The 22614-nt window shown below is 34.8% G+C and overlaps 1 protein-coding gene and 1 pseudogene across 1 annotated transcript; one reads left to right on the plus strand and one right to left on the minus strand.

Moving 5' to 3' along the window:
- Positions 1-2157: 2157 nt before the first annotated feature.
- LOC127812800 (geraniol 8-hydroxylase-like) lies at positions 2158-4757 on the minus strand (annotated as a pseudogene).
- Positions 4758-18347: 13590 nt separating this feature from the next.
- Positions 18348-22303, plus strand: LOC127813719 (geraniol 8-hydroxylase-like). Its single transcript, XM_052354840.1, has 2 exons — positions 18348-19273; positions 21421-22303. The coding sequence occupies exons 1-2, from the start codon at positions 18392-18394 to the stop codon at positions 22033-22035; spliced, it is 1497 nt and encodes a 498-aa protein (XP_052210800.1). The 5' UTR covers positions 18348-18391; the 3' UTR covers positions 22036-22303.
- The last annotated feature ends 311 nt before the right edge of the window (positions 22304-22614 follow it).

Raw genomic sequence — 22614 nt, forward strand, 5'->3', positions numbered from 1 at the left:
TCATTGAGCTTACACTATTCACATTATTTTTCTCTCCTTTACAAGGCTTGATTTATTCTCTATAAATTCTATTTTCAGCCTTCTTACTGTTAAAATTTTGAGAGAGGGTTTTGTTGTTAAGAGTTACATCTCTCATTCTTTTAATCTTGTATTTTGTTTGTTCCCTATCGAGTGTGCTGGAAGGCTAGTGTGGATTACTAGCATTTGTATTTGTCTAACAAAAGGTATCAAAGCCTATCTCCTTGTTTTTCAAGTTTCAAGTTTAACAGATTACGGAGAATCCTTTCAAATGGCACACATCATTGGAGCTCAACAAGTTGATGGCCAAATCACTACTAGGCCACCATACTTTGACAAACTATAGCTATTGGAAGAAGATAATTTTTTGCTATTTGATGCAAGATGCCCAAATCTTGAAAGCCATACTAAGTGGAGTGAAAGTACCCTCAATGGAAAATATAAATGAATGAAGTGAAGAGGACTAAAGGATTTGTGAGCTAAATGCAGAAGAAATGAACATCCTATTTTGTTTACTAAGACAAAAAGAATTTAATCGAATCTCTACATGCAAGACAACTAAGGAAATCTGGGATAAGATGGAAGTCACATGTGAATAAACAAAGCAAGTGAAAGAGACTGAGATAAACTTGCTTACCCATGACTACAAGCTCTTCTCTATAAAGGAAAAAGAGACCATCAAGAAGATGTTCACAAGATTCAACGACATCACCACTGCTCTAGAAGCTCTTGGAAAAGTATATTCAAATGGAGAAAGAGTGAGAAAGATCCTTAGGAGCTTGCCAAGGATATGGGATCCCAAGGTGACAATAATTCAAGAGGCAAAGGATTTACATACTTTATCATTTGATGAGTTGCTACACTCCTTGATGATCTATGAAATCATGGTAAAAAAAAGGGATGAAGTCGAAGAATCAAAGAAGAAAAAAAAAAACTTGTCATTTAAAGTCAAAAAAGATCAAAGTGAGAAAGAAAAAGCAATGATATTGAAGATTAAAGTCATTCAAGAGTTAAAACATGAATTTTCTAATAATGTTATTGTGCACAAAGATTACTATAATACTTTTGAATGGATTTTCATGAAGACCCCATATATTGGTTAGTATCTCTTTCATCACCATCTGTTATGAATTAGAGATCACTTATAAGATGGCTAACTAATTATATTTATTTCATTCTGACAATAGAACTTGATGATGCATCTCTCTAAAAAGCATGTTGTGATGTTAGAGATGAGTACAATTTCAATCTTTTCAAGAATTGCAAAGCTCCTAAGATGCCTATTTGTTCAAACCCACATGAATTCATCACTTGGAACATGGTGCATTTAATACAATATCCTTATTTAATTATGGGTGGAAGACTCATTCGAGACATCTTACCCTAACTTCATTCCTACTTTATTTAGGTAGCGTTTGTTAAAATAAGCAAGGTAAGTTTGTATTAATATAAAGTTGGAATATTTTCTAAAGCAATATATAGAATAGTCAAGATAAGATTAGGAAACATTTTAATATTTCTATCAGATTATTTGTTAAATTTTTTAGAGTGCATTAGAGGATATATGAGTCATTTTTTTTCTTATTTGTAAGGTGTCAGATAAATTTATTTAGAAGGGGAAGAGATAAATTTATCTGAACAATTTCAGATAAGAAATCATATGACTTTTTTTTTTCAATGGATTGCTAAATAAATTTAACAAATATAATGAGAAATATTTTTATTTAAAATATTTTTCATATCTGACTTTTTTTAGACCATATCTTGATTAACAAATATTACCTTAACTAAATTTCAAATAAATTGAATAGGATACAAGATGTCGCAAAGCTAAATTCATTAAATTTTTAATTCTTCTTATTTGGTATTGTTAATAAATCTTGAGAACTATCAAATTGTAACCCCAATTACTCTCCACTAAATTTCAAATGGTGTTAAATGAACTCTTGGTTGGTTATTATCTTTGGATTTTAAATTCAAATTTTACTACATACAAAAGTTTTTCAATTTATTTTTTTTCACTAAATTAACTTCTCTTACTAGACATGCACATTAATTAAATTTATCGTTAAATAATAATGATGATAATGCAACCATTGTATGCATAAAATTAAAAGCTATTATAGTCCACAAATCCAATTAAACCAAAGATTCAAGAACGGGGATGGCACCAAGAGGAACAGCCTTCTTCATTAATGTGATCCCGAACTGCTCCTCCATATCCATATTCTCCGGCGTCGTTCCCTCAGGGAGCTTCCAGTCGAAGGCTTGAAGAACAGAAGCAAACATCAAATGCACCATCCGAACGGCCAGCGGCATTCCGGGGCAAATCCTCTGGCCAGCTCCGAACGGAATGTACTCAAAGTTCCGCCCTTTATAGTCCAGCCCAGAGTTCAGAAACCTCTCCGGTAAGAACAACAAGGGTTGGTCCCAGTGCATAGGATCTCTTCCGATGGCCCATGCGTTTACCAACAGTTGAGTGTTCTTCGGCACAACGAAACCCAGCAATTCGACGTCGTCTGTTGCAATGTACGGCAAGAGAAGAGGGCCGGCGGGGTGGAGCCTCAAGGTCTCTTTCACTATTGCTTGGAGATATGGAAGGCGATCAATGTCTGATTCGTGCACTAGTTGATGGCTTGGGATAGTTTCGATGATTTCTTTTCGCGCTTTCTTCAGAATTTCTGGATTGTAAAGAAGCTCCGCCATTGCCCACTCAGTTGTTATTGCAGATGTATCAGTTCCAGCGATGAATAATTCCTATAATTTATCACATATTTTGAGTATTCATAACAATGGTAAAGAAAAAAATTTAGTGGGGTGAGATGATTTTCTATTTTATCCGTGTAAAGAATTATTTTGAACAGATTTTTTTAATTTTTGTATAAAATTATCCGTAAATATATATCTAGATATATTTATTATATTTTTTTGTTAGATTATGAACATAAATGGATTGAGGAAGAATATACATACCACAATGAAGGCCTGATAGTTTGACGATTAAAATCAGACCCATCTTGCTCACATTGATCAAGAAGAACATCTAAGAAGTCGCCATTCCTAATACTGTTGGCTACATCGGAGGCTTTGGCTTTCAAGCGCAGGTCAATAATTTCGTCGAATATCTCATGAAGTCTTGAATATTCTGGCTTGACATGGCGCCTCAAGCCCTGCAAGTCAAGCAGCCGGAGCGCAGGAAGGAAGTCGGAGAAGTTGGGCTTGCCGGCACCCTCCATGATAGTCCAGACAAGGTTCTTGAACTCCTGAGTTGACTCGGATTCTGGGTCCACCATGTCCTTGGAGAAGACGGTGTTGGAGATCAAGTTTTAGAGTGGTGGCGAAGGCCACTCGCCCAATTTAAACCTTACTACCTGCCTCCCAAAACCAAACCTAGACGACTTTAGTATTTTAAACATTTAATTATTAAGGAAGATTATTTTATTGTATTAGAAGATTTGGTGTACCCAAAGCAGGCAATATTTTGAATATTTTAATTTTTTACTTATAGACATAATATGGAACACCTCCTTTTAATTTAATTAAGGAGATAATTATGTGAACTAGTTAGGTTTTTTTTGTCAAGAAACTCACCTTCGGATCATTTTTAATTTAATAGAGGTGTACTTAAGATCCAGATTATTTGAACCTTTTATGGTTCAAATTTTTAATCTTTATAGAAAAATATTTTATGAACTAGTTGAGAATTTGACCTGAGAGTGCATGCTTTTTGATGAGGTGGACGATTTCCGGGGCCTTTGATATGGATGAGATGGCCTTAACATTTTACTATAAATGTGATTTGGGCAATTTTAAAGACTAATTTTAAGAAAATCGGGTTAATGATTTCGAGTCATCAGCTTCGCTGACGAGGCCTATGCTTTTTCGGGCAAATTCCTTCTAAGACTTGAAATTAGCAATTTTTCTATTTTTAAAAATAATGGATTCCCTAATAACTTTCATTAGGGAGTGAATTTTTATATGCCGTTTTGAGAGATTTTTCTTATTTCTTGCTGATTTTTAATTCTGTAATAAAATCTCAATCTTAGTTTTTTTGCTAAGATTCAAGATTTAGGGTTTTTTTTGAATGTTTTTCAAATTATAGCCTATAAATTCTTTGTTATAGGAGGTTTTGAATCAATTGATTGATTTTAAATAAAATTTCTGTTGAGATTTTTGCTTAATTCTCTTTAATTTATTCGGTATTTTTTAAGAATCAACGAATTATTGATTGAGTCCTATAATCCGGTATTCGTGAATGAATCAACAGATTATTAGAAGGCTTCCGCTACGTCAGCCTTCTTGTGGCGGAGGTGCTGAAGCTGATCGAGTTTCTGGCTATTAAACATCTGCCTGTTGTAAACTCGCCGGCGGTTGCGCCACTGGTGGTCCCCGGGCGACCAGGCCAAGGTGGCTTCTGGGTTGGGCTGCGACGAGACGGTGTCCGGCATGGGGCGGTTCGAGAAGGTCTGTTCGTGCTTCCGGAGGATCTCCTTGGCCACTTCGACGGAGGAAGCCACCACGGTGGTGATGGAACCCAGCCGGAGAGTGAAGAGCGGGCCGTGTACTTTGGCCAGCTTGGCCAGGGACTGGTTCGGCCGCTCGCCGAGGAGGTGGAGCGAGCCTATGATGGGCAAGCCAGCGGGGCCCGGCGGCAGCGTCTTGGCCTGCGAGCGGCGGAGCAATGGCCTGAAGAAGAACCCGAATAGGAAGATGGAGAAGAGGAGAACGTAGAGATCCATTGCAGATCGCTGCCAGCTTTCTCAAAATTATATCATATTTATAAAGAAGTCAGTGTATATAAAAAGGGTTAGAAATTTAAAATAGTTCAAAATAAATTAAACAGTCAAATATTGAAACGTTATATCATTTCAAAATTCTAATTACGTTATTTCCTTTTAAAAAAAGATTATTTTCGATCTTTCTAAGGGCCTGTTTGATTGCACTTCTTTTCCTTGGAAAATGAGTATTTTCCACCTAAATTCCATCTTTTGTAGTGTTTGATTGCATTTTTTTTTCCAGAGAACTTAAGTTCTCATTTTCGGTCACGTGACCCTATTTTCTAACTTTTGATGGAAATAGTTTTCCAGGGGGGGTTGTTTTACATTTCCAGAGAATTCCTGCGCAAAGCCGACTCCTCGATTTCTCTAGGGTTTCCTATCCTATTTGAGCCTTCGAGCCGACTTCGTTCCCTTCCTCTTCGTCGCCATCCACCGCCGAAGTCGAGCCCCTACTTGGGCTTCGTCGCCATCTTCGACTTCCTGTGAGTCACCATCCACCGCCGAAGAAGACCATCTCCGACTTCCTGTGACTCGCCATCCATCTTCGACTTGGGCTTCGTCGCCATCTCCACAAAAGACCAGCTCTGACTTCGTTTTCGTCACCATCTCCGCAGAAGACCATCTTCGATTTCGAGTTTCACACCACCAGCGCATCTTCATCTTCTTCCACGGTAAGGTTTCCGTTCTCATTCTGTTCTTATTTCTGTAGATCCGGCGAGCGATCTTGGTATTTGTCCATCGATCTTGGTTTTTCTCTATGTTTCAGTGAACGATCTTGGTCTTCGACCATCGATCTGGAGTCTTCGTCCACCGGAAGAGATCTTGTTCTCTGTTTCAGCGAGTGATCTTGGCCTCTGTTTCAGCGAGCGATCTTCGTGTTCGCCATCTCCGCCGAAGTCGACCTCGGATTCCGACTTGCAGACCGCAGTTCATCCTTGTCGCCATCTTCGTCCACGGTTAGCTTTCGTGTTCGCCATCTTCCCCATCTTGGGCATTTTTTGTTCTAAAAATTTATAATACAAAAATTTATAATTAATGGTTAGGAAGTTAGCTAGCCTGCTTCTAATATATATATATATCAACTTCGTGTGTGTAGGAAGGAGTTCTTAAGCTTAATTAGAACTCCCTAATTTAATTTGTTTGGTGCCGCAGATTTCTCAGGCTCCTAAAGTTATTTCAGGGTTTAATTATTAGTATTCTAATAATTAATTAATTTACCATAACCTTTAACAACTAATTAATAATAATTTAATTAGAAATTAAGAGAGATTCTGGAGGTGTGGGGTGGGGAAGAAGCAAGGTGGTCCATTACTTTGGCTTTGGCTCAAGGATTCTATTTCCATGCGTGTGGATAGATAAATAGATAGACATAAAAGGAAATGAAAAAGGTGCATATTATTGGATTGGATTGGACTGGAGTGCAAGGAATCATTGGTGCTTAGCTTTCTTAATTTGTATACTTCATTTACTTTGGCTTTGGCTTTCTTAATAATTTTTTTTGACAGGTTTAGATAAATCAAAAGGTGGCCTTGAGGTTTAGGGCCGGGAAAATATGTAAAATTGTAAAATATTTAAATATGCAAGTTTTAAATGTTATTTTAGAATTACTCGAAAGGTTGATAAAAAAGAATAAGGGTTTAAACCTTATGTAATTAATCTCTATAAAAGAACGATCCAAATAGATTTATATAATTAAGAATCTAAGATAATAGTAAATTTAATGAAAATCAAATACTTTGCTATGAACCTTAGCTAGGACTGTGTAATTACCTCTTATTAACTTAATACTATAATAATATTATATTGCATACTCTAAAGAACTTTATTTTATCCATTTTAATGCATACTATTGTAGTTTAATTTGTCATCTTTTTTTATATGTTGATTTTATTGAATTTTTATTTTATACGTGGTTGTGAGTAACATGCCTTCAACAAGGAATCAACGTCGACGGCAACAACAACATTTGGGTTTATTTTGGACGATGGTCATGCAAGCGATTGTGATATATAATTATATTAGGCGTCGCAACCGACATCTCCCAATGGCTCCTCATATAAATTGGGATTCTAAAAGACAAATGACCCTTACACGAATGTTTGGAATGAGTGATAGAATTTGTCATAACCTACTTAGGATGAAAATAGAGTTGTTTCATAGATTTTGTGCTCGGTTACGAACTTATGGATTGGTTGATAGTAGATATGTCCTTGTTGAGGAACAAGTGGCTATTTTCCTAAATACGGTCGGGCATGACGAACGTAATCGAGCTGGAAGTTTTACTTTCTTTAGATCTGGACAAACAATGAGTCATTACTTCCATAGGGTCTTGCACGCTTGTCTCAGACTATATAGAGATGTTGTCAGTAACGCCACTGTTCACAACTCACCATACGAGAAAGAAAATGTCAAGCCTTGGTTCACATATTTTCAGGTTAGGAGTCGAAATTATTTCATTATATATTTTGTAAAGGTTCAATATTCTAAAGTAATTTTCTTATTAAAAGTTCTTTTTTTTTGTTAAAGGATGCTGTAGGGGCAATAGATGGTACACATATTCCTGCGAATGTCCCCTTAGAAGAACAAGCTAGGTATCGCAATAGAAAGCAAGAGATTTCTCAAAATGTTTTAGTAGCTTGCACATTTGATATGAAATTTACATATGTGCTTGTCGGTTGGGAGGGATCGACACATGACGGTCGATTGTTAAGGAGTGTAATATTACGACAAGGACATAAGCTGACAGTTCCTTTGGGTAAGTTGTACCACTAGTTTGATATCATTTTTTTTCACAAGGTTACCAATTATTTAATAATGATAATGTAACAAACAATTCTTTGATAGGTAAATATTATCTATGTGATGCTGGCTTCCCATTGGTTCTGGGATTTCTTGCACCATACCGCATGACTCGTTATCATCGTAGAGACATTGAGGGTCAACGTCCTGAAAGTAGTAAGGAGTTGTTCAATTTTCGTCATTCATCTCTACGTAATGTTGTTGAGAGGACAATTGGTTTGCTTAAGAGAAGATTTGCATATTTGAGACATCAACCCTACCACGACATTGAAACACAAGCAAAGATAGTCTTTGCTTGTTGTGTCGTCCACAACTTCTTAAGGAATGATGATATAGAAGATGTTTATGATGAGGACATAGATACTAGCGATGATGAGGAAAACCCCACACATGTTGTCGATGTATTTGAAGACGAGACTCCAAATGCTCACATATCTTTCACAGCTGATGCAGCATGGTCTAATAATAGGAATACAATTGCTGATTTAATGTGGGCTGATTATCGTCCCAACCATGATGCAGGAGTTGATTTTGATTAAATTTGAATTTTTAATTATCATTTATGTCCTTATGTAATGGTTGACATAAACTTGCTTATATAACATTGTTGACCATGGTATTATGTAATGGTTGATTTCGGTTATTATTTTTTGTACATGGTATTATGTAATGGTTGACCATAACTTTTTTAATTTTGAAAGACAAATTTTATGGCACATAATCAAAAAAACCCTATGGAAGAGGAAAAGAGCTCAAGCCAAATGGATCCTACATCTAAGAATCGTCACATACGTTGGAATGATGTAATGGATAACTGTATGATTAGCGCATTATATCATCAAGCGTTGACCGGTCACAAAAGAAGTGACAATGGTGTTACATCATCTCAAGTGTCAAAGGTAATTGAGAGTGTAAATAATGTGTGTGGAGTTGTTGTGTTAGAAAAAAATGTAAGGGGGCATTTGAAGACTATTAAGAAAGAATATGTTGAACTTCGTCAATTATTAAGTATGAGTGGTTTTGGGTTGGAACCTAACACTGGACGTGTCACAGCCGATGCATTGGCTTGGGAGAAGTTTCTTAAGGTATAATGCTTTATCAACCATTCAACTTTTTTGTCATTACACATTAGTAGTATAGTTTCTTTTGGGCATTGACAAGTCATGAAAATATTTGCCTTTGTTTCTAAAATTATTTTTAGGGGAAACCAGAATTTGGAAAGTGGAAGAACAAACTTTGTCCTCGGTATGATGAGTTGGAGGTTATCTTTGGAAATGATGTTGCTACAGGAGAGCGCTCAATAGCCGGCAATGACGATATCTCTCCCATCCATGGTATTTATACAAGTAAATAATAAATATATATTATTTATAATATGCCTTATGTAATAGATTTTAATAAGTTGTCTTTTTTTTAGTAGTAGATGAAAGTGTAAATGAGATTGATAGTCAAAGTGAAGCTACAAATTCAAGCAAAAGAAGTGATTCCAAGCGTAGCACCAAAGGAGGATCTAACAGAAGCCGGCGTAGACGTACCCAACCCGATGACAGTATTATTGCCCTATCGAGTATTGCCGAATCATCAAAAAGAATTGCCAATGCTATGGAGATTCAAGCGACATTAGATACCAAAAAACATATAAATTGGCAATTAGTTTTAGAAAAATTACAAGGCATGAAGATAGATAGGCATGATATAATGCAAATCATGAAGATATTTCAATCGGATGAAAGTTTTGTGAGAATCTTTATGAGTTTGACTGATGAAACATTTATGCGGGATTGGGTTTTTGAGAAACTTGGCTGTGATCCACCTCCGATTAATTAGTAGATAATGTTTGGTATGTTTGTGACAAACACTGTTTAATTTGTAAGGCAGAACGAAACTGCATATTTTTATATATTTTGTAATAGATACATTGTTTGCATGGTTTGTTTGAATGAGACCAGTGGGTATGTATGGTCTTGCTGGAATTGCTGTTTGCGTAAGATTGCTATATAAATTATTATGAAATATTAAACTTTTGATCTTGCATGCTCTATGTTTTCATTGCCCCTTTATGTCAAATATAAATTATCTGTTCAGTGTTTTGATTTAGTAGTTCTATTATTTGTTTTTTCTGTTGGCTACCTGATGATGGTAGTTGTGGGGACATATTTTTTGATGATGATGGTATAGCAGATTTAGGCAATGTGGGGTGGCCAGAATTATAGGATTTTGTTCAGTCTTTTTGTCCTCAATGAAAACATAGAGCATGAAACTCTTATCAGCACAAGATTTCTGATAAGAGTTTTTTTTTTTTTTAAATATGAATAGTGTACATAAAATTTATATTTGCAAAAGCATTATTGGTTGATGGTTTTACGTATTGAAATTGCTGAGTGGCTTCAGCAAGTGGAAGAGCCTTTGGAAAACAATGTTGCTTTAATAAGATTTGCTTGACAGCTATCCACATCCATGGCTTTTTTTTTTTTTTCCATGAAATTGCTGAGTGGCTTCAAGGTTTATGGTCATGCTTGGACAACTGGACAGTCCATTTTTAAATTTTAGTAATCAGCTAAATTGCCTTTTCAAGAGTAATTATTATAATTATTATTACTCCAGCAATGATTAATGAATGTGGAATCTGTGGGCATCCCCATGGCCATGGGTGGATTATCCATCCGTAGCCCCGTATGGTTAGTAGCAAGCAATCATACGTTTGTTAATTGGAACATTTGCAGCCAAAAAATAAATACTCTATTTGTAGTTTCTTTCTGGAACTGGTTTGGTATGGATGGATAATAAGGATATAGTTAACTCAATTAAGTAGGTTCTCCGGTGGCAAAGGATGTTTTGACTTTTATTATTATTATTATTATTTTCTTTTAATAAGAAAGAAGTCATCTTTTTGGCTTTTTTTTTTTTAAATTTGAAATAGATGAATAGTTGAAATGTCTAGATCAGTTGCATTTGCAATGCATGTGTAGATGAAGATGGAAGGAATTTATCTCCCTCTCTCTATATAGGTATGTGGTGAACCAAGTGACAGCGGGGGATTATGATTGTCCAAGAAAGGTGTTAAAGTTCTTAAGAGAGATCTTCATGCATGTATTCTTCACGGATGGATCAAGTCAAATTAGAAGATAGAGTGCATTATTATACACATATATTAGGCTTTGTAATTTTATTATGTATGGTTTTGTTAGAATTACAAGTGTATTATGTTTATGGCTTTATGTTGTTGGCAATGTTGTTGTTTGAGTTACAATTGTGGGGGCATATTTTTTGTTTTTGTTTGCGTTACAGGTGTATTATTGTTGTTATTTACATTACAGGTGTATTATGTTGGTTTTTATTGATTTTTTGTTAAATGTCGAGAATTATAGCAATGATGGTCTTCGATCCATGTTTAATTGAGTAGCTTTCACATTCGTTGCCTTTTTTTCAGAAAAAGAAATTTATAAAATTGGTCGGTTCATTTTAATAGGAATTGCAAAATTGAATTTTGACTTTGAATTAGCTTTCATATTCATAATGGTGATTTTGAATTTGTTTTGAATTTCAAGGTAAAAAAGGTATTTTTTCTATGGAAAATGTTCATTTTCTAAGGAAAATAATGGCAATCAAAAACCATAAGTTAGAAAAAAATAATTATTTCCATGAAAAATAATAGCAATCAAACACCAAAAGTTGGAAAAATAAAACAATTTCTAGGTAGAAAATTAAGTCAATCAAACGCTGTAAATTGATATTTTCCCTAGAATTTAATTCTAGGTAATTTAATTCCCTAGAATTCATTTTCTTTCTACCTAAATTCTACCCTTGCAATCAAACACACCCTAAGGGCCTGTTTGATTGGCCATATTTTCCATGGAAAATAGCTATTTTCCATGTAAATTCTAGTTTTGGTAGTGTTTGATTAGCAATATTTTCTAGGTAGTTTCAATTCTCATTTTTGATCACGTGACCCCCAATTCCTAGTTTTACTGGAAAATCAATTCTTAGGGGGTGCCTGGGAAAAGAAATTCCAGGGAAGAAGAAGAAGAAGAAAAGCTGAAGCACAAAGGAAAAGAAGAGAGGAAGCGCAGTCGCAAGGAGGAGGGGAAAGGCAATCGGCGATGGCAGCCATGTCCAGTAAAGATCGGCCATCGACAATGGGCAACGAAGATGGCAGCGGTGAGGATGGCCGCTGCAACCGGCGCTGGTGGCGATGGGGGGAGGCAGGGAGAAGAACTGGGTTTGGGAGGGAGAGAGAGAGAAGGCTCCAGCAATGACGACGATGGGAGAAGGTAGTGATGGCGGCGATGCTTGCTCCAGCGATGGCGGCCATGGGAGAAGGCAGCGATGGCGGCGATGCTTGCTCCAGCGATGGCGGCCATGGGAGAAGGCAGCGATGGCGGTGATGCTTGCTCCAGCGATGGCGGCCATGGGAGAAGGCAGCGATGGCGGCCATGGGAGAAGGCAGCGATGGCGGTGATGCTTGCTCCAGTGATGGTGGCCATGGGAGAAGGCAGCGATGCTGGCGATAGGGATGGCGGCGATGCTTGCTCCAGCGATGGCGGCCATGGGAGAAGGCAGCGATGGCGGCGATGAGAGAAGACATGGCAGCATGGTTTGGTGCTGCTGGATCTCTCCATTCTCCAGCGAAGAACTGGGTTTGGGAGGCAGGGGAGAGAGAGAGAGAGATAGGAGAATGAGGGGAGAAGACAGGGGTGGGTTTGGGGAGAAAATTACACAGAAAACAAAATTCAATCAAACACTTCTACTTCATAATTTCCATGTAAATAAGTTCTAGGCAACTGAATTGCCTAGAACTTATTTTCTTTCTATGTAAATTCCATGGTTGTAATCAAACAGGCCCTAATTGTTTTTAATTCTGAAAATTAAAACTTTGTTTCTTCACTTTTTGTTGAGTGGGAGAATTAAAAAGGGCTTTTCAAAATTTGATAAATCCTTAGAACAAATTCAAAGTGGAAAAAAGGTAAATTTCCCCTTTAGGAAAGCCATCTTCATCGCAAAATTTTCTTATTTATGATTGTTGTTGTATCATTTGAAGTAAAAACAGTACTGCATGTAGTGTTTTTATGAAGGATATATATGTTCTAAGAAATTAATTAAACTGTTTAAAATACTTTTACAAGATATAATAACTATTTAGGACATCAGATGTCCTAAACAAACAGTTACACTTTTAATTGAAATTATTATGACAATGGAAATTATTTTTAACAACTGCATGTGGATTATATGATTATAATATATAGTTACACTTTTAATTGAAAAACTATATTATCTGATTTATTTTTCTATGAAGATTTTAATTATTTGCATGATCTTATTTCTTTAACCTAATATTTTTCCATGAAAACTTTCTTGAAGATGATGTTATTTCACAATTCTGTTTAGTTCATGTTGGATTCTCTTTCTTTTTTCTTTTTTTGTTTGTTTTATCATAACAACAGAGAAGTTTTTGTTGTTGGAATAATGTGGTTAAAGACTCCACTGTAGGGTTTATTTATAGAGGATTAGTTGAAATCCAAATTCTAGTAGAATTATATATATATATTTTTTAATTTTAATTATTTTAAATTAGAATCCAAATTTCACTAGAATTGTGTATATTTTTAATTTTAGTTATTTTAAATTATAATCCAAGTAGGCATGGGTATACTATGGAGCTTGTTTTCCTAATTGTAATTGGATTTGGAGAAGCTTCAAGTTTAAAAAGAATAATATATATATACACACACGCTTAAATAATTCATATTTGTAATACTTTTTAAGAATTTCATGGTAAATATCTATAAAATTTTACTTAATATGAGTTTATTTAATTCTCTAAACAAAAGTTGTCAAATGGAAAACTAGCCCCACATTTTATGTGTTGGATTAGGCACAAAGGTGTGTTCTAAATGAATAATTCCAGCAAAGCCCAAGGACCCAAACTAGGCCGGACTCGGTTAATTTTTTTCTTTTTTGCTAAATGATTTTTTTTTCAAAATATTAATTTATATATTTAAATGTTTATAATCATATTTAAGTATATATATTAATATATTTAAACGAGTATAGAAAACAAATCTTAATTATAGATGTTTGTGTAAAAAACGATCACAATTACAGATATTTTATAAAAAAAAAAAAACTAAGCATAATTAAATTAAATTTTTAGATTGGGTAGTAGAACAAAACTGTTAAATATTATCAAATTTATCACCTTGACTTTAATGTACCACAATTCTTTCGAGTGATGGTTCCTAATACCGGTCTACCTTATTGTTTTTGAGACCAATGACATAATAGTCTCATTATAATAAATTTTAGATTAAGAGGCATTTAAAAATGTCTTAATAGATAGTTTATTGGGGCATTTTAACTATTGGGGCATTAATAAAAATGCCGCATGTAATTGTGCCCCAAAAATGTATTGAGGCACTTACAAATGCCTAAAAAACAACTATAAATTTAAATTTGTTGCGACACTTAAAAATGTTTCAAAAATCACTATAAATTTATTTTCCATATCCCTTACAAAACTTTCTATTAACTCTAACTTATTTCTCCCTCAGCTTGAACCCTAAACCTTTCCTTCTTCTTGCACACGCGTGACCACCTAATCTACACATCATCTTATTAATATACGTGCATATGTTTATTTTATAATATATCTAAGTTTCATTAGAATTATTTTATTAGAGCACTTAAGATTTGTCTATTATGACATTTCATTAAAGTGTCTTGTTAGAATTATTTTAATGGGGCATTTCAAAAATTTTGCTCTATTAGATTTATCTATTAAGACACTTATATTTGTCTATTAGGGCATTTCATTATCGTGCCTCATTAAAATTATTTTTGTTATAGTGTCTATGATATCATTGTTTGAAACAATTAACAATTAAATGGCTTGTCAATCTACCTCAATGATCATTTGAAGAAAGTGACTGAATAGTTAAAACAAAAAAAATTTAATACTATCATTGTGTATGAAGATTAGTATAATTCTTTCGAATGGCTTTTCATAAAGGCTCCATTAGTTAGTATCTCCTTCAATAGCATTACGAATTTGAGATTATTCAAAAGATGGCTAGGTAATTATATTTATTTCATTTTGATAATAGGATTTAACGACACATCTCTTCAGAAAATATGTTGTGGTATTAGAGGCGAATACAATTTTAATTTGCTTAAGAACTATAGAACTCTTGAGATACTATTTGTTCAAACTCATATGAATTCATTAATTGAGGCGAGGTGCAATTAATGCAATATACTTATCAAATTGTGATCGGAAGTCTCATCTAAGACATGTTACCCAACTTAATTGCTATTTTATTTAAAAGAATTTTGAGTTAGTTAGAATACAATAGATATAAGACGGTGCAACGGTTAATTCATTAAATTTGTAATTCTTCTTTTTAGTACTGTTAATAGGCCTTGAGAACTATTAAAAGTAATTCAGCAGCCAAATTGGACACTTCTCCAACTATTTTTATACTATCTTTTTCTAATGTAATTAAGGAAAAAATATGTACATATATTTCTATTATGCAAGGGATACATAAATGTTAGATTTTAAAATTAAGAATTAATTAAATATATTGCATTAAATAATTTAAATAAAATTGAATTTACATAAAATAAAAAACTAAACTAAAATTATACTTAAAAATGCTTGACTCACAATCTCTAGACTCTAACAGTAACTCACAATCTCTAAACTAAACATAAATTATCTATATGTTGATAAAATGATAATTTATACATACATACACACACAGAGCCGGACCTTCCATGAGGCTCAAGAGGCAATTGTCTCAGGACCCATGAAAATTTCATAATTTAGGGGCTCATAAATTGAAAGTGGCTCATGCAAATTTAACAACTTAGGGGCTATGAAAATTTCACAACTTAGGGCCTCATACTTTTTTTGCCTGCTCACGCTCTTCTCACGAGTCGGGACCCTTCTCCCTCCCTCTCTTTCGCTTGCTACCCAGTCTACCCTAGCCCTACCTCTCTGGCTCCATCGCACCTTGCCCATGCCCTCGCTCTCGTCTCGAGGCCCAAAAAACTCAGGTCCGACACTGCACACATACACATATATATATATATATATACATAATTTCCTGACTGCTCTTGCAATGGCAACCTCCATTGCAGCGTCATATCAGATTCTCAGAGAGACAGATTCTGGTTCTTCTTCTTCTTCAAGTTCAACCCATTGCTCCGCCGCTGCTCCGCCAAGAAGCTGCCGCCGGGTCCCGCCATATTAAAAAGGTGTAATAATCAATTTATTAGGCAACTTACATAAATTATTCCACTTTAATAAATTAGTAACAAACAAAGATCGTGCATCGCCACGCATAGACCAAATAACTGGCTGCCACACACGCTAAACGATGGAGGCCCAAGACCTCCATCAGCCTTCCAGTCCAATTTCGTACGTACCTGCCAATCACCGTCATCTTTGTACCTATTATATTCTCACGCCAACTGCAGATTTTGTTGACATTTAATATAATATTTAATAAAAATCCCGTTAAAACTTCACTTTCTTTAGTCTCTGCATGTGAAAAAAATCTTTTTTTCTCAATCTGTTTATACGTTAAGGTATATTTTTTTGCTCTTCGCTCAACGGTTGAGAACGAGCACGCACTTGAGGAGTGTGGACTATAGCCGCTATATAGTCGGTGAAAGGTTCCTGATTCAATTCTGACCATTAGATTTCATGATTAACCCTTTATGCAAAAATTTTGAAGTTGAGTTACGGATCTTAAGATAAGAAATTTCATTTTTTGAGATATATATAATTTTTTTAACCCATTAACATTCTGCCAACTATTTTTCTTTTTTACTCACTTTATCATCAAAATCTTTGCAGGTACCATCACCCCCACTCCGATCAGCAAGACCAGCTCCGGCATTACCAAACTCACCCACATTCGTCAATCCTTTGGCGAGGAAGCAACATTACGCAATTTACATAAATTATTCCACTTTAATAAATTAGTAACAAGCACCATGCATCGCGCATAGACCAAATGACAGTCAGCCTCTTACATTTCAATTCAACTGAGTGCCACACACGCTAAAGGAATTGGACTCCAAAATAAATTAAATAATGCCACATGCCATATACAACTTACTTAATTCTACATTTTAATACAATATTTGTTGCTTTTAAAGTCTTGGAGACAGACCCAAAAAACAAATTGAAGAAGAGTCCTGAATTGAAGAAGATGTTAATTATGAAATTATATATTAAATTAAAATTTAATAATTTTTTAATTATAAATTAAATTTTAATAATTTTTTTATATTTTAATACAAATTCATTAACTATTTTTACTATTTAATCAATAAAAAAAAACTTGAAAAAATTACTCCTAAAGAAGAGTCCCGAATTGTAATCCAAGCCACCAATTGATGGTTGCTTGAGAGCAGTATTCCTTCATTTTAAATTCACCTGTCAATGCTTACTTTAAGAAGTATAAGCATTAAACTCTTGATTGGTCGGATGAGTAATATGTTAGTATTAATTTAATGAGTTATGAATTTAATTTTTGTCCTGCGCAAGAGTCAAATACCTAATCTGTGATTTACCTCCCTTAACATAATCGAGAGTATAAATATTAAAAATCACACAAAACAATTATCTCAAAAAATATGAGCATTAATATAAATAAATATATGCAAACAACCAGTGGAATTAGGTTAGAACTGGTCCAACTGGTGAGTTGTGATATGGCGAAATTTTAATAATATAAATAAATATTAAAAATTATTTAAAATTTACTTTACTTATTTTTTTGAGTTACAAAATCACTAATTAAATTTTGTTTTCAACTTTAGAAAATAAATATTTTTTAATTGACAATATAGATAAGAAAAAAATATCTAAATATATAAAAGTTGAATAAACAAAAAATATGAAGTCAACAATTAGGTCCTGCAAAATAAAAAGGTACTAATTTATTTTTACTTTTCTTTAATGCTCAAATCACACGGATTACTCTCAAGAAATTTTCACATCATTTTATCAAATTGTCCTCTCAAAGTAATGTCATTTTTTGTCTTTTTTTTTTATTACTTGATTAGTTTACACCTCATTATTTATTGTTTAATATTAAAAAATAATTTGTGAATACAGAGAGTAGGAGATTTCTTCATCTAAATAAACTCTCATTATTTATTATTTAATATTAAAAAATAATCTATAAATTTAAATAATCAAGAAATTTTTTTATTTAAATAATATATTATTATTTATTACTTAATATTAAAAAATAATCAATAGACTTGTGGAGTTGGGGGGCTCAAATCGTCAATGGCGTGATGGATCTGTAATCGTAACAGGACTCTTAACAGTTTAATTCTCCATTTGAATTGATCTGTTGCAAATTTTCAAACTTCAACGTAAAAGGAACTCTTTAACAGTTTAAAATATGCTAAAAGGAAGGATGATTAGTTTATTATTAGCGGTTTAATTGGATTGGTTGTCCAATTTTCAAACTTCGAGAAATTAAATTTGGGCTTGATTGACTTGTTTCATATATTATCGCTGACTTCTCAGTCTATTTCGCTTTACCTTTTATTATTTCATATAAATAAATCAAATTAAATTTACATAAAATAAAGAACTAAACTAAAATTATTATTATACTTTTAAAAGAGAGAGCTTGACTCACAGTCTCCTGCCTATGGGTAACTTCACAGGAGGAGAAGTATATATAGATTATAGACTGCTCTTGCAATGGCAAACTCCTCAACATTGTAGCGTCATCTCAGATTCTCAGAGAGAAAGAGAGAGAGAGATGGAACTGCACATTCTGTTCATCTGCATCTCAATTCTCTGGTTCTTCTTCTTCAACCCATTGCTCCGCCGCTCCTCCAAGAAGCTGCCGCCGGGTCCCGCCGGTGTTCCCCTGATAGGCTCCCTCCACCGCCTGGGCCCTCGCCCAAACCAATCCCTCGCCGAGCTATCCAAAATCTACGGCCCCATCATGACCCTCAAACTTGGCTCCGTCACCACGATCGTCGCGTCCTCCGCCGACGCCGCCAAAGCCATCCTCCAAACCCACGACCACAGCTTCTCCAGCCGCCCAGTCCCAGCCTCCGTCGCCACCCAGCCCAACCCCGACGCCACCATAGCCTGGGTCCCCCCCGACAACTCCTGGCGCAGCCGCCGCCGCATCTGCGCCACCCAGATGTTCAGCGCCCAGAAGCTCAGCCAGCTCCAGCACCTCCGCCAACGAAAGGCCCAGGAACTCGTCTCCCACATAAAGCGCCACGCCGTTTCGGCGGATCCAGTGGATATCGGCCGGGCGGCTTTTGGGATGACTCTAAATTTGATCTCCAACACCATTTTCTCGATCGACATGGTCGACCGAGACTTTGACTCGGCGAATGAGTTCAAGGACCTGGTATGGACGATCACGCGGAACGCCGGGAAGCTCAACCTCTCCGACTATTTTCCATTGCTCTGGCGGCTTGACTTGCAGGGACTGAAGCGGCGAGTAAGGCCTGCGTATAGGAGGCTTCATGAGATATTTGACGAAGTCATTGAGAAGCGTTTGAGAGATAGAGGTTCTGATTCGGTGAACGACAGAAAAGGAGATTTCTTGGATGCTCTTCTGGATCAGTGTGAAGAAGATGGCTCAGATTTTAACCCTATAACTATCAAACCCGTGATAATGGTAAGATATGCTACTTTTCGCAGGAAAATTAATTATATGATTTATTTTTGTGGGCTTATCGTTAATTTCTTTAGTTAATTTATAGTTATTAGCAAATTCAATTTTACATATAATAATACTATTAAATAATTGACCAGTTAATATAGATCCTTGGCGTTATTGGAGGAGCACTAAGTATATTAAAGGTGTGTTTAATTGTATTACCTAAAATTAAATTCTAGGTAATATTGTCTAGAAAACAAAAAAAATTTAAATTCCATGAAAATAAGTTTTAAATTCTTGTACCATACATATTTTTTTATAGAAAATTTAAGAGTTTAATTGTTTTACATAAAAAATGTGTAATAATTATATATTTTTTATAATAAATATATAAAATCAAACACACTCTAAATGTCAAATTTTTGTAGAGGTTGGTTTTTTGTCCTCTCAAATAACATCTAAGATCAAGTTAGTATTTAGAAGAGTTAAAAGGCGAGCACTAAAATACTTGTGTGGTTAGAGGATGTGTGTGTATAGAGAGCTACCAATTGAGAATTTAACCTATAGACTCTTGAAAGGGCCTTGGGTAAAGACCACGAGGAAGCTAAAAGCCTATTTATATGTGGAGAATGCTTTTTTGTTTATTATCTCTAATTTTCAATTTTGTTTCCATTTTTCTATTTCTACATAAAATTAGAAAAAAAATAAAAAACATGTTTATTTCTATTAAATATAAAACTAGTATTAGACTTTAAAAAATGACAGAATACATCATAGAGAAGAAAAGATGTAAAGATCGACGAAAAAGATAGAGAGATGAATGGTCAAGGAGTTCTCATGAGAAGAGGAAGTTGTCATTGTTCACTACAAGAAAAACACTTTTTAGCCAAAGAATTTAGCGACTAAATTTTTTTGTTACTAATTAGTGACAGAAAGATCCGTCACTAAATAATCTTTAATAATTTTAAAATTTAACGACGAATACCCCGTCACTAAATAATTTTTTGTGATTTTAATTTTTTATTTAAATTTTTTATTAATTTTTTAATTTAGTGACAAAAAAAATAAAATTCAAACTTAATTTAAAATTATTTAAGGATGGAATAAATTCGTTGTTAAGAAGGAGCACAAACTACACAAGGCGTACTCTTTCAAAGGTGGGGTTTATTTCCCCTACAACAACCTTCGACACTAAATTATACTAAGGTTAAGACAAATACTAGTCTTCATATAGGTTAGAGACTCTGTAGAGAGGTATCTATTGGGACTTTATCAGTTATATAGGTCAAACCCTCAATGGTCAAGCGAGGTCTTCAACATAATCAACCTTTGGGATTGTTGGACTTTATCTTTCCGGATTTTAATATTGTAAAATAAGATATTTTAGGTACGATAGACTTTTTCAAGCAACAAAAGAAGGAAATTAGTCACTTGACACTCTTTGATTGATGGAATGGAACACATGTCAAAAGGTGATTGTCTTTTTCTTGGGAGGAGAATTAGAAGTGCATCTATAAATAGTAATATATAGTGACAGACACCTGGTCCTATCAATCCTCTAAAAATTATCATTGTCGTTATTTATCATTCTAAATAATTTTTATAATAATTATTTATAAATTTTATTTTATTTTGGATAACCAATTAAATGGGATCAAGGCTTATCGTTAAAATAGTAGTACAAGCCACATTAAAGATGAATTCATTGAAGTGATCATAAGCCAAATATCTTGGTTAAATGATAGATAGAAAAAAAGAATAATAGACACTTGATTTTGTTTTATGATTGAATAGACACTAAATTTAGGTGTGATCAATTATCATATACTCAAATTTTTTTTTTTTAACGCATTATTACGAGTTTTCCTCGTTGTTTGACCCAACGATTTCAACAAGAAATATAAATTAAAGAATCTAACAGACAGATTTCTATCTCTAATACAACCGTAAACGTGAGGGCGATAAGTATTTTTTATTTTCATAGTCGCTCCTTATTTATTGAACTATCTCTTAAATAAAGTTTGAATACAGATCCTAAAAACCCAAAAAACAACGGTCTAATAATTCTTTCTTTGTCAATTAACTTACATCATGGGAATCATATACTCAACTCTTCAATTATAAGCAAAGGGCGCCACTAACTTTTTTTCACAATTAAATATCAGGATTTGTTTATTGCTGCAAGCGATACATCTTCTATAACAACGGAATGGGCAATGGCGGAGCTTCTCCGAAAGCCAGATGTTCTGGAAAGAGCAAGAAACGAGATCATCGGAACCATCGGAGCCGACCGACAAATGCAGGAATCTGACGTGGACTGCCTTCCATATCTCCAGGCAGTGGTGAAAGAGACGATAAGGCTCCACCCACCCGCCCCCCTTCTCCTGCCCCACAAAGCAAGAAACGACGTCGAATTGCAGGGCTTCGTTGTGCCGAAGAACACTCAGGTGCTAGTGAACGTTTGGGCCATCGGAAGAGATCCCAAGCACTGGGAGGACCCTTCTTCGTTTTCGCCGGAGAGGTTCTTAAACTCTAGCTTGGACTATAAGGGCCGGGACTTTGAGTATATTCCATTTGGATCTGGCCGAAGAATGTGCCCCGGCATGCCGCTGGCCATTCGGATGATCCATTTGATGTTGGCTTCGATTCTTCAGTCCTTCAACTGGAGGCTACCTCCAGGAACTACGCCGGAGAAGATGGATATGGAGGAGCAGTTTGGATTTACATTGAGGAAAGCCGTTCCCCTCCTTGCCATCCCTGTGATAGAAACAAAACTTTGATTATTATATTCGGTAGTGAAGTATTTTTTTCGTTTCTATAATATTTTGACAGTTCTCAACATCTATTAACAGTACTTAAAAAGAAGAATGAAAATTTTGATGAACTGAGTGTTGCCACACGCCTGCTTCACTACCGCCTACTGTTGCGGCTGTCGTGTCCTTGCTTGCTTCGTGCAAGTTCCAGGAGACTGTCTCCCTGAGACGTTTGGGAAATTATGTCTCCCATATACAACTTGTTTATTATTTTAATTAAAAAGTGAATTTGGGCTTTTTTCTATTTTTTTAATGAGCTTTTTTCTATGAGACATCACAATTAATTTTGTAAAAGTTTCAACTTTAGGAGTAGCTAAGCACTTGTAATTAAAAAGAGACATGTTACCTTCCAAGCACCAATTTCTAATAGTTCCATTTGAAGACATAAAAAATTAACAGAATATATGTTCAAAATGTTAAATTTCCAAATAATCATGTCCAGGAGGATTGCCTTCTTGATACACCCATTTAAAATTAGCTCGGTAAGCTTATATATCCAAAAACTACAATTCTCACTTTGTTAGCGGTCCTCTCCACTTCAAGTTC

This window comes from Diospyros lotus, chromosome 11 (genome assembly GCF_014633365.1).
Source record: "Diospyros lotus cultivar Yz01 chromosome 11, ASM1463336v1, whole genome shotgun sequence".
NCBI classification, from domain to species: domain Eukaryota; kingdom Viridiplantae; phylum Streptophyta; class Magnoliopsida; order Ericales; family Ebenaceae; genus Diospyros; species Diospyros lotus.

Excerpts from the sequence above, each read along its gene's own strand:
- LOC127813719 (XM_052354840.1), top strand. The coding sequence starts at position 18,392 with ATGGAACTGCACATTCTGTTCATCTGCATCTCAATTCTCTGGTTCTTC. Across the intron at positions 19,274-21,420 it reads CTATCAAACCCGTGATAATG|GATTTGTTTATTGCTGCAAG; the intron begins GTAAGATATGCT and ends ATTAAATATCAG.